This window comes from Chiloscyllium plagiosum, unplaced genomic scaffold (assembly GCF_037043375.1).
Source record: "Chiloscyllium plagiosum isolate Xiang-an unplaced genomic scaffold, Cpla_swu_hap1 HiC_scaffold_46, whole genome shotgun sequence".
Classification (NCBI taxonomy): Eukaryota; Metazoa; Chordata; class Chondrichthyes; order Orectolobiformes; family Hemiscylliidae; genus Chiloscyllium; species Chiloscyllium plagiosum.
In genome coordinates, this window is record NW_028270184.1 from 1,584,156 (window position 1) to 1,600,802 (window position 16,647).

At 43.1% G+C, this 16,647-nt stretch overlaps 1 protein-coding gene across 5 annotated transcripts in view; it reads left to right on the top strand.

Moving 5' to 3' along the window:
• LOC122543787 (echinoderm microtubule-associated protein-like 2) overlaps positions 1-14,233 on the top strand; it is a 64,748-nt gene extending 50,515 nt beyond the window's left edge. For all 5 annotated transcript variants that reach the window (XM_043682559.2, XM_087983579.1, XM_087983578.1 and 2 more), the window contains 9 exons: positions 99-224; positions 422-553; positions 2,736-2,803; positions 5,210-5,298; positions 5,712-5,809; positions 6,591-6,678; positions 7,239-7,337; positions 8,379-8,509; positions 12,817-14,233. In XM_043682559.2, the coding sequence (XP_043538494.1) occupies positions 99-224; positions 422-553; positions 2,736-2,803; positions 5,210-5,298; positions 5,712-5,809; positions 6,591-6,678; positions 7,239-7,337; positions 8,379-8,509; positions 12,817-13,020 (1,035 nt within the window). In that variant the 3' untranslated portion in view covers positions 13,021-14,233. The remainder of the gene's footprint in view (positions 1-98; positions 225-421; positions 554-2,735; positions 2,804-5,209; positions 5,299-5,711; positions 5,810-6,590; positions 6,679-7,238; positions 7,338-8,378; positions 8,510-12,816) is intronic.
• The last annotated feature ends 2,414 nt before the right edge of the window (positions 14,234-16,647 follow it).

The following is a 16,647-nucleotide window of genomic DNA, read 5'->3' on the forward strand; positions in this document are numbered from 1 at the left end:
CTTCGTGATTAAACTGAAGAAGCACTTCATTATTGTTGAGGTTATTATTTGGATTGCCTTAAGTTGTGAAAGAATATCAAAGCTGCTTTGTATTGTAGATCCCCGAGCGATTTGGTGCTGTGCGTACTATTGTGGAAGGACAAGCGGACGATCTCCTAATCGGAACCACACGGAATGCCATCCTGAGGGGCAGCTTTACTGAACCCTTTACTCCCATCGTGCAGGTCAGTGCAGAACAATAGGAGTCTGGCTCATCCCCCCCACTCCTTCAAAACTTGGGGGTGATCATTTTTGTTGTATGAAGGATATTAAGAACAACAGAGCCAAGGTTAGCGAAGGGAGCTAAGGTACAGATTGACCTATGAGTTAACTGTTATGGAGAGGTTTTTCCATGTGGTTATGCTTTGTGGTTCACTTGCAGGGTCACACAGATGAACTGTGGGGATTGGCCACGCACCCATTCCAAGATCTTTTCCTGACATGTGCACACGACAAGCAGGTGTGTCTGTGGAATCAGGAGCAGCATATGCTGGAATGGAGTAAAACGCTGGAGGTGAGAGGGAAAACCTTGCACACTGACTCTTGAGTGAAAGTTCCTTGACCTACAATGAGAGGAGGGGGGACCTTTCATCACACCAGAGTCTGGCTATTGTCCCTGGAGAAAGTGAGGGCTGCAGATGCTGGAGATCAGAGCTGAAAATGTGTTGCTGGAAAAGCGCAGCAGGTCAGGCAGCATCCAAGGAACAGGAGAATCGACGTTTCGGGCATATGCCTTTCTTCAGGAATCAATTCTGAATTCTGGCTATTGTCCCTGCCTGGAAAACACTTCCTGGGAAGTACTGCTCCCCTCTACCTCAGTTTAAGGGCAATTGGGGATGGGCAACAAAAGTTGACCCAGTCAGTGACGTTCACATTCCAGGAGGGAATAAAGGAAAGGTTTATGTCAAAAAGTTATACAGCATGGAAACAGACCCTTTGGTTCAATCAGTCAATGCCAACCATGTTCTCAAACTAAACCAGTGCCACCTGTCTGCACTTGGCTCCTATTCCTCCAAACTTTTCCTATTCATGAACTTATCCAAATGTCTTTTAAATGTTGTAACTGTACCCACATGCACCATTTTCTCTGGGAGTTCATTCCACATGTGAAAGAGTTGCCCCCTCATGTGCTTTTTAGATCTTTCTCCCCTCACCATAAAAATATACCCCCTAGTTTTCAACTCCCCCGCCCTAGGGAAAAGACCCTTGTCATTACCTTATCTAAATCCCTCATGATTTTATAAACCTCAATAAGATCACCCTTCAACCTCCTATGCACCAGTTTAAAAAAAAGTCCCAGTCTCTCTCGTCTACTTTTTTATATCTTATATATCTTTTATATCTTAACCCTTCCATTTCTGGCAACCTCCTGGTAAATCTTTTCTGAACTCTGTCCAGTTTAATAATATCCTTCCTATAATAGGGCGACCAGAACTGCACATAGTATGTGTTTCTGTCACTCCTGCCCGCTGCCCTATTACAAGAATGATCCTTTTGTTCTTTCCTCAATCTCCAGCCCACACATTCTGTGTCTGCAACTGCCTGACCCATTTAAACCTCCAACCACTTCAAGTTCTGATCAAAGGTTCTGACCATTAATTCTGTTCTTCCCCTTTCAGACTGCCCCTGTGCACGCGCTCTCTCTTCTCTCCCCCCCCCCCCCCCCCCCACTCCCCTCCTTTCTGTCTCTCATTTTCTCCTTTATCATAAGCAGGAATCCTGGACTCAGTTTCTAACATTCCTTATCCAAAAGCTGAGAGGCGATTTAAGCAGCAGTCATGCTAATTACAGCATTGAATAACAGCAAAATATTGTCAATACTGGAAATCCCAAACGTAAACAGAATGTTGGAAAAACTCAGCAGGTCTGGCAGCATCTATGGAGAGAGAAAAACAGAGTTAATGTTTCAAGTCCTGTATGACTGTTCCTTAGGATAGTTCTGAAGAGTCATGTCAACTCAAAATGTGAACGTATTCTCTCTCTACTGCTGAGTTTCTCCAGCATTCTCTGTGTTTGTTTCTTATTCTGGCACAACCGAGCTGGCATTGAACCTGCTCCCTGGTGGGTGTCCTTCTCCAGGTTATGTCAATTGCCTGACTGATCAGAGATTGGGATAGTGCTGAGAAGAAAGCCGCCAGACTTGCTCTGGCTACCGTTTCTGTGGGTAACCTCACAACATGCATGCTCCCTCTTGTGGTAGAATTGTTACAGAACGGAGGGAGGCCATTTAATCCATCATGTTTGTGCCAGTCGGCCTAAGGATCAATTCAGGTAGTGCCCCCCCCCTTCCCATCCTTCTCCTCAAGTACCCCTCTTCAGAAATTTAGAATGTTTCCAGAAAGAGGCTAGTTTGTCCAGCATGGCCAAGAAACAAGCCACTTTGTCAAAACTATTTCCCAGCACTTGGTTCGTGTCATGGATGCTACAGTCCTGAGTTTCCACTATTCAAATTACGTAGAGCACTGAATGAATTTTTCCCTAAAGGCTGCCCAAATGCTTGGCAAAATTCAAGGGGTGATCAGTTGAAGAAGTAGCACTATCCTGATAGGTAGAATGGACAGATTTGACAAAGAGCTATTCCACCAATGAAAGGTTGGCTCTCACTGCACTTTGAAAGTATTTAAATATGTATTTAGGGACATGGTGAGGCTCCTACTGCATGGCCTGTACATTTAATAGTTTCACTAATTCCCCAGGAGACTGGACTGTGTGCTGATTTCCACTGCAGTGGCACCGTGGTGGCTGTTGGGCTGCAGACAGGCAGGTAACTACCACATTTTACTATCTGCTTATTTTCAACCCATCTCACTGCACCAATGGACATCAGAAGATCATGCATTCTGATGACGGGCCTCAATGTGCAGAAGACAATTTTAAAGTTTATGAATGACATGAAATTTAAAGCATTGGAAATAGTGAGGAGGACAGTGACAAGTTGGTGGAGTGGGTGGATGTGTGACATGTGGAATTCAATATCCAGAGGTGTGGGGTGATGCATTTTATATACACTTCAACTCAGTATAGGAACAGGCCCTTTGGCCCACCAAGTCTGCACCAGTTCCTAGTCCTTATTTGTACCTGCTACTTATTGCCCATGCACAGTTTCTATCCCTCTGTTTGTCTACTGTTCATGTGTCTATCAAAGTACACTTTAAACATTGATAATATGCCTGCTTCCACCACCACCACTGGCAGTGCGTTCCAGACACCCACCCCGCATGTCTCCCCTAAACCTTCTCCTTCTCACCTTGAACCTGTGCCCTCTTGTAGTTGACCTTTCTATCCTGGGGAAAAAGCCTTTGACTATCTAACCTATCTATGCTCCTCATAATTTTGTAGACCTCTATCAGGCTCAGACTCCATCTTTCCAGTGAAAACAATCCAAGTTTATCCAAACTCTCCTCATAATTAAAACCATCCAGACCAGGCAACATTCTGATAAACCTTCTCTGCGTTCTCTCCAAGGTATCCTGTTGGTAGGGTGACAACCAGAACTGCACAAAATATTCCAAATGTGGCTTAACAGAAGTTTTGTACAGCAATAACATAATTTGCTGACTTTTATAGTTGATGCCCTTGCCAATGAAGGCAAGTGTGCTGTATGCTTTCATAACCACCTTATCCAGCAGTTGCCACTTTCAGGGATCTGTGGACATGTTTGCCCAATGTCAATGCTCCAAAGTGTTCTGCCATATATTGTGTAATTTACACCTGAATTTGATCTTCCAAAATGCATCACCTCACATTTGTCCAAATTAAACTCCATCTACTGTTTTTCTGCCCAAGTCTACAATCTATCTATATCCCACAGTATCCTTTGACAATCCTCCTGATTATCTGCAACTCCACCAATTTTGATATTAATCAGACCACCTACTTTTTTGCACCAGATCATTTATATATATTACAAACAACAAAGGTCCCAGCACTGACCCTACTGTCTTGTCTACCTTTAATGAATTTAAAGACACCCACCACTTCCTCCTTCATTATGTTGTGGAGGTACCAGTGTTGGACTGGGGTGGACAAAGTTAAAAATCACACAACACCAGCTTCCTGATGAAGGAGCCAAAAGCTAGTATTTCCAGGTAGAGCTGTTGGACTATAACCTGGTGTTGTGTGATTTTAACTTCATTATGTTGATCTGACTTTGGTAGAAAGAACTTTGAAAGACAATACATTAGGAGATACAATTCTAAAAAGGGGTGCTGGAGCAGAGGGACTTGGCTGTATATGTGCACAGATCATCAAAGGTAGCAGAACTGATAGGGAGAGCAGTTGATAATAGAGTATCCTCAGCATTACTAATAGGAGCATAGAGTTCAAGATCCGGTAATGCTGAACTTGTATAAGACACTTGTTAGACCTCAATTGGAGTATTGTGTACAGCTCTGGGTGCTACATTATGAGATGGATGTGTACACTTTGGAGAAAGGGTGGAAGAGATTTACAAGAATGGTTCAACGAATGAGAAACTTCAGCTATATATGTAGACAGGAGAGGTTGGTTCTCCTTGGAGAGAAGAAGGCTAAGAGGAGATCTGATAGGGGTTTTCAAAATTATGAAGGAACTGAATAGAGTAGATGGGGGAAAAAGTGTTCCTGTTAGTAAAAGGAACAGGGGACAGACACTTAAAATGATTTGCAAAAGAAGCAAATGTGCTGAGGGGAAAAAGAAACACTTTTTTGCACAAGTGGTTAAGGTCCGGAATACACTGCCCGGAAGTGTGGTGAAGGTAGGTATAATTGAGGCATTCAAGAGGGCATTGGACACTTAAATAAAAACAATGTAAAGCGAATAAGGGAAAGGTAGGAGGATGGGACTAAGTCATGATGTTTGTTTGTTGGAGAGCCAGTGCAGACACAGTGGGCCAAATGGCAGCCTTCTATGCCTTGACATTTCTGTAACTCTGAATGAGGTAGTGATGGCTTTCAGTGACATTAACTATTGAAAGGTGGGAAAACTCTGAGATGTATTCTCAGCACAATTCCCTCTGTCCCCATTATTAGGTCTGAATACTTTCAATGCTGGATCAATATGTTCTTTGTGGAATGATTATAAATCTCATTACACTGAAACAAGAAATTGTGACACACACTTTTCCTCTCTGTCCTGACCCCCATTTCTCTAGTTGCAAATGATTTTTTGTGGGTTTTTTTCTCCCCCACAGGTGGGTAGTTCTGGATTGTGAAACACAGGATCTGGTTTCCAGTACTGTCGATGGAAATGAGCAGCTCTCGGTGGTGCGCTATTCCCCAGGTAATCTCACATTGTGAACTGTCACTCACACCAACTGGCATTCTCAGATATTGCAAGCTTGCTGAGTGGTAGCAGCCCTGCCCTCCCATGAACCTGGGAGCTTCGAGCAGTCTTGGTGAATTGATTTTCAGTAACAGCGAGCAGTAGGCTCACCGATGGAGAGGACAGGAGGATTTAGCATAGTTAACCAGTGTCCCTCAGGATCATTTTTAGTCAATCTACCAAGCATTCTCGCCTTCATATGTGAGCCTGTGCAGTCAATGTGTTTTGTCATGGAGAGGTGGTAGCATGGATATTGCAGCCAAGCCAACACAAAGCTGGATGCGGTTGAGTAGGCACCCAGCTCATCACCATCGACAAGCCCTCCCAAAAACCAGTTATTGCATGTGCATTAATTTTTTATATTCCAACAGATGGTAATTTCTTGGCAATAGGATCACATGACAACTACATTTACCTCTACACTGTCAGCGAGAATGGTCGGAAGTATAACCGGTTTGGCAGGTGCATGGTAAGAACATCAATTTATATTAAACTTGAAATGTTCTGATGGTCCTTCCTTTTCCTAATCTATTTTTTAGCTCTTTCCCTGTCCACTGTTTGGGAAACAATGGGTCTACTTAGAGCAGCAAAGCCATTTCTAATGTCTTCCTGTGATAAGCCCAGGAATAGTGCTCTCATCTTTTATCCTACATTTCCCTCCCGCTATTGCCACTTCCTAGATTGGGATCTGATCTGCTTCAATTCACCATTCCATTTCCGCTTTTCCTCACCTTGTCCGTCTCACTGTTCACCAAAGGCAGTTCAAGTTACCCTTCTATGGGCATGTTGAGGGTCTGGCATCTTGCCCAAGAGATCATCCTTCCATGTGTAAGGCTAGGTAGTAAAATGATAATAACCAGGAGACAGGCAGCAGAAGATGATCTCCTACTCAATATTGTAATTCACAACAACATGTGAGGGTATGTGTGTATAGAATATACATGTCGTGTATTTCATGTAGGTGAATGTCCCAAGCCTCTTCATTGTCAACATTTCATTGACAAAGCTGCAAATATCATGCAAACAGTTTTTAAGAGTAGATGATCAAAAACTTAGTAAACAGGTTATGAGGACCATCATAAAGTTTTTAAGTCCTGATGTGGGCCTGGCTCCTGAACTAACATTCATGACACATGGTCCACAGAGACTATGTTGAAGTGTTAAGTTCTGCATTGAATAAGTGTGTGATGGTTGGTGTTATTTTTGATGATGACTCACTATAACCCCATACCTTTCTTGCTTATACTTAGGGTCATTCGAGCTTCATCACTCACCTGGACTGGTCTCAAGACAGCCACTTCATCATGTCCAATTCTGGAGACTATGAGATCCTCTACTGTAAGTAGAGAAGTTTCCAGATCATCTAGGTTTTTCCCAAAACCAGCACTGCAATGCCCTCAAACCCATGTTATAAAGGAGGGCATGGCTTTCTTTATGGTTTGGTGGCAGCAGTAATGGTGCTAAGCTGGGCCTTGGTACCTCTAGTTGGGGTGCGGAGGAAGATTTGGTGGGGCATTCTGCTTTTGGTCTAGTTGTATGTCACGGATATGAGATGAGACCGGCCTTGAGCCCAGTCAGTTCACTTTCTGTCATACCTCTGAGGAATCAATATCATCAAAGGAGATGGAAACACTTACTAGATTTGGGATGATCTCCTGTGTATGAGGTCTGTATCTCAGTGAGTCAGTGGACTGTCTATGTGGTAAGTAGTGAAGACATTATTATTTAGTCTGTAGTTTGTAACTCAAAATTGATGAAGGGGCTTTGCTGTCCTTAGTCTCTGTGATATCAGCAGATTTCCATCAAACCTGACTGGAAAGAAAAAGGAAAACAATGTCTGTTTGAACAGGCAGTAACTCCAAGTAATTTATTCTTGGTATTGGCATCCTGTTTTACAGGGGACATCGGGGCAGGATGTAAACTACTCAGAAATCGTTATGAGTGCAAGGATCTGGAGTGGGTCTCATATACCTGTGTCTTGGGATTCCATGTTTTTGGTAAGGATGATAGTCTTGGACAGTGGTGGGAGCAATGGGAGAGGGTTTAAAGAAATGCATGAGAATTCTATAGTCAGTGGATGGGGTGAAGAATATGTGAGGGCTATAAGAACACCTCCCTCATGAAGCAGGGACATATCTCAGTGCTGGGGTGAATCTAACACGAAATTAACCAGCTCTGACTTTAGACTGCCCAAGTCATTAGGTTGGGCAGCTCCTAGGTGGGCTTCTAAAGCCAATGCTCTGCAATGAAGATGATTTCACAATGGACTGTTACAATCAAGTGCTTAGGACATGGGACTTTGGAGTAGAAGTAGGCCCCTCCAGCCTGCTCCCCAATTCAATAAGATTGTGGCTGATCTGCTTGTGGTCTTAACTCCACTTTCCTGTCTATCCATCTCACCAGTCTGCTCAGGATTTTACTGTTTCAATAAGATCATGTCTTGTTCTTCTAAACTCTAACATCCAACCCACTTAAGCTTTCATCTGAAAAGTAGACTTTCATCTGAGGAATGAATCAAGTGAACAATTGCTGAACTGCTTCTGATGCAGTTATGTCCTTTTCCAAACAAGGAAACCAAAACAATGCATAGTACTCCAGAAGTGGTCTCACCAACACCTTAGACAACTGCTCTAAGCATTCCTATTTTTATATTCATTTCCCCTAGCAATAAATGTAACTAGTACAGATTCACTTCTCCCTTACACTGGCAAATTTAAACCTCCCGAAGAAAAAGTGCAGAGAATATTTACTAGACAAACTAGAGATGGGAGACTTTAGTTAATGTGGAGAAATTGGAAAGTGAGACCATGACCAGTGGGGGAGGAGACCTGAAGGGCCAAATAGCCTGCCCATGCTGCTATAACTATGGGAAAAGGAGAGGGGTAAAGAGAGATTGGTAATCATTGGAGAGATCGTTTAAAAAGCTGGCACAGGCACAATGATGTTATGAATTCCAACAGCCTTTCTCCTTACTGCGAACTGTCAAGCAGTTTGAATAACACTGGGAGCTTTTTTTTTTGCTTTTTGTCTTGCTGCAGGGGTCTGGCCAGATGGTTCTGATGGGACAGACATTAATGCACTGTGCCGCTCTCACAATGAGCGCACAGTGGCTGTGGCTGACGATTTCTGCAAAGTTCATCTCTTTCAGTATCCATGTGCGAAACCTAAGGTCAGTCAGTGTTGATGAGAGAAATAAAAAGAGAAATTGCTGGAAAAACTCAGCAGGTCTGGCAGTATCTGTAGAAAGGAATTAGTGTTTATGTTTCAGGTCCAGTGACTTTTCTTCAGTATGTGGGGTTCTGATGAAGGATCGCTGGACCCAAAACATTAACTCTGATTTCTGTCCACAGATGCTGTCAAACTTGTTGAGTTTTCTGATTTCCAGCATCCACAGTGCTTTCGGTTCTTTTTGTTCAGTTGTGGTGAGTGTTTCTTTGCAATTTCAGCATCACAAAACACTGGGTGGATCCCCCCAACCAGATCCCAAACTGCTTCATCCTTCCTCCAGATCACAGCTGATTTATGACTCAACATCACTTGACTTTGCTTCATAATCTTCTAATGGCCCTTGTCTATCAAAAATCAGTGATGAAAATACCCAAAGCCTTTTGGAGTCCAGAAGTTCTAGACTTTCAAAACTATTTATGAGAGAGAGGTTTGTTCCGTGATTTCTCTAGAACGCTAATTGATGAGAACAAGCACCCAGTATGACGCTTTCATCCTGTCAATGTGAGAGCAGGACAGATCATTTCAAGAATGAGATAGCCAAGCACGGAAGGGTTTAGTGGACTAATGGCACAACATTGTTGAGTATTAGGATCCGCACCATCCATCTCTCTCTTGCTCTCTGTCTGTCTGCATACAGAGAGTCTGTGTGGGAAGAAGCCAGTTGGCAGTGATATTCATGCAGGCTACTGCCCAAAAGCAGCGCCTGCCACACGCAGAATTGAGAAAGAGCCAGAAAGGGAAATGTTTGGATGACCACAGAAGATGCCTTTCCTGTTTTGCTTATGTGGTGGAAACAGATTTTAATCCAGGTGCTGTGAGGAGATGCCTGAGGTGTCCTTCCACATATTAACCAAAGCAGCTTTGTAAAGGGAAGTGGGTACCCAATTCACATTCACCCACTGTCCCACCCCGCCCTCCACTACAGCCACCATTGGGCACCAGTACTGTGTAACAAACAGCAGGGACAGATAGCACTGCAATAGGGTTGGACTGTGACGCCTTCCAATGTTGAATAAGGATCTGGGTCTGTACATATCAAATGGTACTGGATATTAAAGGTACCATGGGTGGCCAGTTCCTGTGCAACTGTGCCAGGGTCAGAACGGAGCCTTTGAGAAGCAGAATAAAAAGCTGCATTGAAACATTACAAACCACTTCTCTTCTGTGGCTGGATGCACTATAATGATCACTGTGATCATTTCTGAGCCGTGTGGGGAAAGGCAGACAGCAGCCTGGGCTATTTAAATACAGGCATAGAGTAGAAAAGCCAGAATTTATGTTAAGCCTTTCTAAGTCACTGTATTAGACTTCAGTGAGAGTATTGGATCTAAAATTTTGTTCATTATTCATTGAGTGTTTATGACTAGGCCCACCCCTTAAGAATAACCACATTGCTTTGGGTATGGAGTCACAGGTAGACCAGACTGGATAAGGACAGCAGATTTCATTCCTTCAAAGACATTAGTGACACCAGGGTTTTACGTCAATTCACCCTGGTTACATGCTAACCATTAGATCAGTTTTTAACATTACACAATTTTGTTGAATTCAAATTTTACCAGCTGGGATTTTAATCTCTGCCCCCCAGAATACAACCAAGGTCTCTGGATTACTAGTCCAGTGACATTAATACCACGCTGCCACTTCTCAATTCTGGACCCCACCCTTTTGGTAGGATTTTGAAACTTCAGAGGGTACGGAGGAAATCTGTTAAAATAGGACCACGGTTGAAAGATTTTTATGAATGTGGAAAGACCAGAGAAGTGGAATTGTTCTCCTTAAAGCACAGAGAGTTAAATGGGAGATTTGACCAATGCTACACTGGAATACATTTCTTAATTTCCATCAACAAGTTGATTTGGTTTTAATGTAACTGCATTTGGTGCCTGCAGAGGGTAGTACTGAGCTTCTCCCTTATTCCTAACACTGCCCCACGCAGGCACTCTGTGTTATTACTGTGTTTTGGCCTGGTTACCTAATTCTGGATCAGTGGTGCTGGAAGAGCACAGCAGTTCAGGCAGCATCCAAGGAGCTTCGAAATCGACGTTTCGGGCAAAAGCCCTTCGTCAGGAATAAAACCTAATGTCTTGGCTTCCTGGACAGGATATTCGGTTGCAATAAGCCAGTTTGGATGTCACTATTTTATGTGACATAGGGAAGTTGTTGTTAGTGAAATGTGACTCATCCAGAACTACCTGTATTGATATGGTACCTGATAATGCAGCACAGTGTTCCAATGTGCTGGATATAAAAGGACAATGTGGAGGAGCCAGTGTTGGACTGGTGTGGACAAAGTTAAAAATCACATAACACCAGATTATAGCCCAACAGGTTTATTTGGAAGCACTAGCTTTTGGAACGCTATCCTTCGTCTGATGAAGGAGCAGCACTCCAAAAGCTAGTGCTTCTAAATAAACCTTTTGGATTATAACCCTGGTGTTGTGTGATTTTTCACGATATAAAGGAAGGCATAGGTGTAGTGATGTCACTAACGGATCCTCTAGGGACATGACCGGTGATAAAATCTGAATTCAGCAAACAAAGTCTAGTCAAAAACCCATCTGTGTCATTAATGCGATTTAGGGAAGTAAACTGCCATTCTTACATGGTCTAGGCGATAATGTGACTCCAGACCCACCCTTGACTCTTAAGGACACTCTGAAATGGCCTGGCAAGACAGTTAGTTGCATCTAAACGTTACAGATATTCAATAAAAGCAATGGAATTAAATGGACCATGATTCATAAACCAAGGTGCTGGAAATAACACCATAGTCTTGTCAACCCTGTATTTATGCACAACATAAACAGCACTGCACCCATTTCAACATAACAAAATAGGTGACAGCCATTCTCTGGTTTATTTCTCAGGACATGCCTCGACCAATGAAAGTCATGTGCCTTGTTTAAAATTTAAACAAAGCTTGGCAGTTAACTGGTAATCATCATTCGAGATTGTGGTGCTGGAAAAGCACAGCAGGTTAGGCAGGATCTAAGGAGGAGGAGAGTCGACATTACAGGCAAAAGCTCTTCTTCAGGATGGCTGCTCAGATGCTGCTGTTGTGCTGTTGTGCTTTTCCAGCACCACACACTCGACTCTAATCTGCAGTCCTCACTTTCACCTGGCAATCATCAGTAACTAGTGCATTTTACAAGCAACATCCCTACCAATCAGAGTCCACTTTATCAACTAATCAGCACTCTCCTCTTATACAATAAATATTATTTTTCCCATTTCATTGGTTTACTTGAGATTGGTCCTGATGAGCACAAGATGAAAAACTTTGAGAAAAGTATATTTTTCAGCAATACTAACATTCTTTCTACCAAACAGCTATTTGAGTGACCTGCTCAGTGATGCTCTGTTTGGGTTCTGTCAGAGCCACACACCTCATTTGTAGCCTTGGCTGAAACATTATCAATAGAGCTAAACTTTAGACATGAGGTGGTAGTGACTGTCCTTGTGTTTGACCAAGTCTGTCATTAAGGAACACAATAAAAATTGGAGTCAGTGGGAATCAGGGGAAAATTTTCTGCTGGTTGTAGTCATACTTGGCATAAAGAAAGATGGTTGTGGTTTTTTAGACATCAGTCATCTCAGCTCCAGGACATCTGCACAGATGTTCCTCAGGGTACTGTCCTAGACCCAACCATCTTCAGTTGCTTCATTAATAATCTTGCTGATAATTGCTGGTAATTGGCAAATAACGTGCACTATGCAAGTGCCAGACATGACTGTTTAGCTCAGTTGGCTAGGTGGCTCAGTTGTTGGACAGCTGGTTTGTAATGTAGAGTGATGCCAGAAGAGTGGGTTCAATTCCTGCACTGACTGAAATCATCATGAAGATCCACCTTCTCAATCTCGCTCCTCAACTGAGGCATGGTGACCCTCAGGTTAAAATCACCACCAGTAGTTTCTCTTTAATAAGAGAGCAGTCCTATGATCATCTGGAACTGTGGCAGCTTGACTTTAAATGTACTTGCCTAACGAGGACCATTTCAGAAGACTGCAAGTGGTGCCACCTTGTCGATTAAAACGACCTCAATGAGACAAAATTAATGTTCCCAAGGAGCCCCGAGCATTATACCTTCTTTACTGTTCTTTTGAACAAATCTGTGCAGTAACATCCAGCTCTCTGAATTAATGAGAATCAAGGAATATCAGTTAAGGTCCTACACTCTGAACTGTTACTGGAAAATTTCCAAACATGTGAAGACTCTAAGTTTCTTAAATTTTCTTTGTTTGTAGGCACCCAGCCATGTATATGGTGGACATGGCAGTCATGTGACTAATGTCCGTTTCACACACAGTGACACTCACCTGATTTCAACAGGGGGCAAGGACACAACTGTGATGCAGTGGCGCATGATGAACAGCAGCCTTGAACGCAGCACTTCCATCTCATCCACTTCTGTCTCCTCGCTGGACATCCCTTCAGGAGGCAATGTTTGAAGTGTTTAATTGGTAGACTCTCTCTGTCTGTTATTTGCCCCTGCCCTTTCAGAAAGTCAAAGGTAATTGGACTGAGAGGTTCATAGTATAGATACAAGTTGAGATGAGATGTTTCTTCATGAGGACCATTCTGAGATTATGTAAATACTGTGCACACTTTTCTCAGCTGCCCAATTCTTTACATTCTCATTTGCCCCTATTACTGAGCAATGATGGGAGTGGGGGATAACCCTGATACTGGATATAAATTTTAAAAGTTGATTTGTTTTGAATAGATAGGGTAAGTTGAAGTTTAGTCGGACTGTCAATGTTCAATTGTAGAATTGCTGGGGAGGTTTATAAGGATATCCTGCAGTAAAATGGGAGACTTGGGATTGTTGAGTCTTTGTTGATATATGTAGGAGTTTTAAATTTAGTATGCAGAAGTGGGAGAGGCTCAGTGTGAGGCAATGGAATTATAAAATGATGGGAAATGGAATTTGATTGTGTGTAAGGAGGGCTTGATATATAATGGATATTGCAGTGAATACGAAGGTGGCTTTTGTTTTGCACAGTTGGGAGGCAAGCCTGTGTGTTTGCATCTCATATTGAACAACTCTTATTAACCTCACATTAAGAAGCAGGATGGAGTGTGTCACAGTGATGGGACAGGAAAGTTTATTCAGTGTAGCTCATACACTGTGGATAAGTGCAGAGCAGTGGTCAGTTATCAGGGGCAGATTTGGTCAACAAAATGGAGGGAAAAAAAATCAATCTTTTGCAGATTTTGTCCTTGTAGTTTTGCTTTTAAAGTCTGTGAAGTAACTGTGGACAAATGGACAAATAAGCAAGAAAGTTACTGCTAGTCCTCTGCCACGCACTGGGTGCTACAGTTAGGGCGCAACCAGTCCAATTCTCCCCAACTCACTGATTTTGCCGTGCAGGTCATTGGCAGCTCTGTGGGGAGATCCATCTTTACATTCTAACAGTCATTGGTACTGCAACTCTATCTGATAACTTACCTGTATTTCATTTTCAAAAGTAGTAGTCCTCATTTGTCTTTTATAGACGTTGTCTTCTTGGGAAGACTTGAACATTATGAAAATTAAATAATTGAAGCCAAATGTTGTCACAAGGACCAAGGCACCTTACTCACAGACTAGATGATTGTAAACAGTTTTGAACTGTACAGAAATGTATTTTTTCTTTGAAATAAAGCCCAAATTTAACAATATGTTTAACTGTTTGCCAATATTTAAACTGATCTGCACAACAGGATTGGTAATGTGGTTTCCTTGAGTTTCACTTATCTTCTACTTATTTAGCTGCAAAGCCAGTCCTGGTAGAAGCATGAGGAGACCATTCAACTCTTGTTCCACTATTCAACTAACTCATGGCAGATCTGCTTCTTCACTTATCCAGTTACCATATCCTTTTGTCCTGCACCGTTATTGCTTTTGACACTTAATTTCTCCTGCTTCCCACACAGTCCACAGACTTTCCCATGTGTTCTTATTCGCATCAACTGCCCCACCATCACCACTCCCTCCTATTCACTGCTAAACAGGAGTCCTCAGCTCTGGGCCTACCACAACCATAACCTGCTGCTGCCACCACCTCACAACAACCACGAGTCCTCAGCTCTGGGCCTCACCGATAACAAAGAATCCCCTGCTCCAGCCTACCACAACTAGGAGCTGCCGCCACTGTCTCATTAATAACCAGGAGACCCTGGTTCCAGGTCTACCACAACCTGGAGCTGCCATCACGGTCTCACCGATAATCAAGAGGCCCAGAACTAGGGTCTGTCACAATCAAGAACTACTGCTGCCACCTCACCAATAACAAGGAGATGACAGCTCTAAGCCTACCACAACCAGGAGGTGCTGCCACTGTCTTACCGATATCCAGAGCGAGAACCCATAATTCTACTGCATTCAGGAGACCCTGGCTCCACTGCAGCCACCACCTCATTCCAGGGCATATTGGTGCAATTAGACTGTGATCTGGACACATATACTTGCTCTGTGACCTCTGCTACCAAAGGGTTTCAGTGACGGAACACAATGTTGTCCCTGCACTGATTTTTACAGAAGATTGTAGAACATTAATTTGGTCCATAGGCTTGGTGCTGCCGTTTACGTTCCACATGAGCTGCCTCTTACCTCTAGTCCATCTAATTGTGTTTCAGTATATCCTTTCTTTCGCCCCACGTGTTTATCTAGCTTCCTCTTTCAATACCTCAACACTTTTCACCTCAACCCATCCCTATGGTCCCGAGTCCACGTTCTCCTCACTCTCTGGGGAGTTTCTCTTGAATTCCCCATTAGATTTATTGTTATTAATCATACTTTATATTTATGGCTCTTATTTGGTTCACTCCCATAAGGGGAAACATCTTCTCTATGCTGCCCATTCTAAAACTCTACCCAATTAGTCCCACTCTACCCCACTTTAGCTAACCCCTATAAATTTCTCTTTTTCAAATCTTTATTTATCCATTCAGATTGCCCATTTGAAATTTACTAATGAATATGCTCCCTCTGCCTTTTCAGGTAATGTGCATTCCAAATTACAACAACTCACAGAGTTGGAAAAAGTTTGTGTTTTCCCTCTGCATCTTACACTCCAGATTTTTCTCACTAGGGATCTGTGGGAAAGACCTTTCCAATAGTACTGCCATCAAAGAGCTTCAGCCAAAAGCAAATATAAGCAACACTAGAGGGAGGAGTTTCACATAGCAGATATACCCAGCGTTACTTAACTGCATAAAAATATGTATATAGAATCTGTTATTAGCCCAGTTATAGAGTCATAGAGATGTACAGCATGGAAACAGACCCTTTGGTCCAACTCGTCCATGCCAACCAGATATCCTAACCTAAGCTAGTCCCATTTTCCAGCACTTGGCCCATATCCTTCTAAATCCTTCCTATTCATATACCTATCCAGATGCCTCTGAAATGTTGTAATTGTACCAGCCTCCATCACTTCCATACATGCATCACCCTCTGCGTGAAAAGGTTGCCCCTTCGATCCTTTAAAATTTTTCCCCTCTCACTTTAAACCTATACCCCCACTCCAGGGAACAGACCTTGTCTATTATCTTATACTAAATTCTACTGTACTCTAAGCTACTTTCTCCCCCACCCCACCCCCACCCACACCCCCACCCCCCTGTCATTTTTCTCTCCACTCTGCAGGCACCCTGCCTCTATTCCTGATGAAGGGCTTTTGCCCGAAACGTCGAATTTCCTGCTCTTCAGATGCTGCCTGACCTGCTGTGCTTTTCCTGAGTGGTCAACAGGTGAAGCAGAGGCCTAAGTGGGCTGGAGGAAGGGGCATTATATTGGCACAAAGCACTGGCTAGACACTGGGGACTGAAAAGAGAGATTAGATTAGATTACAGTGTGGAAACAGGCCCTTCAGCCCAACAAGTCCACACCGACCCGCTGAAGCGCAACCCACACATACCCCTACATTTACCCCTATACCTAACACTACGGGCAATTTAGCATAGCCAATTCACCTGACCTGCACATCTTTGGACTGTGGGAGGAAACCGGAGCACCCGGAGGAAACCCACGCAGACATGGGGAGAACGTGCAAACTCCATACAGTCAGTCGCCTGAGGCGGGAATTGAACCC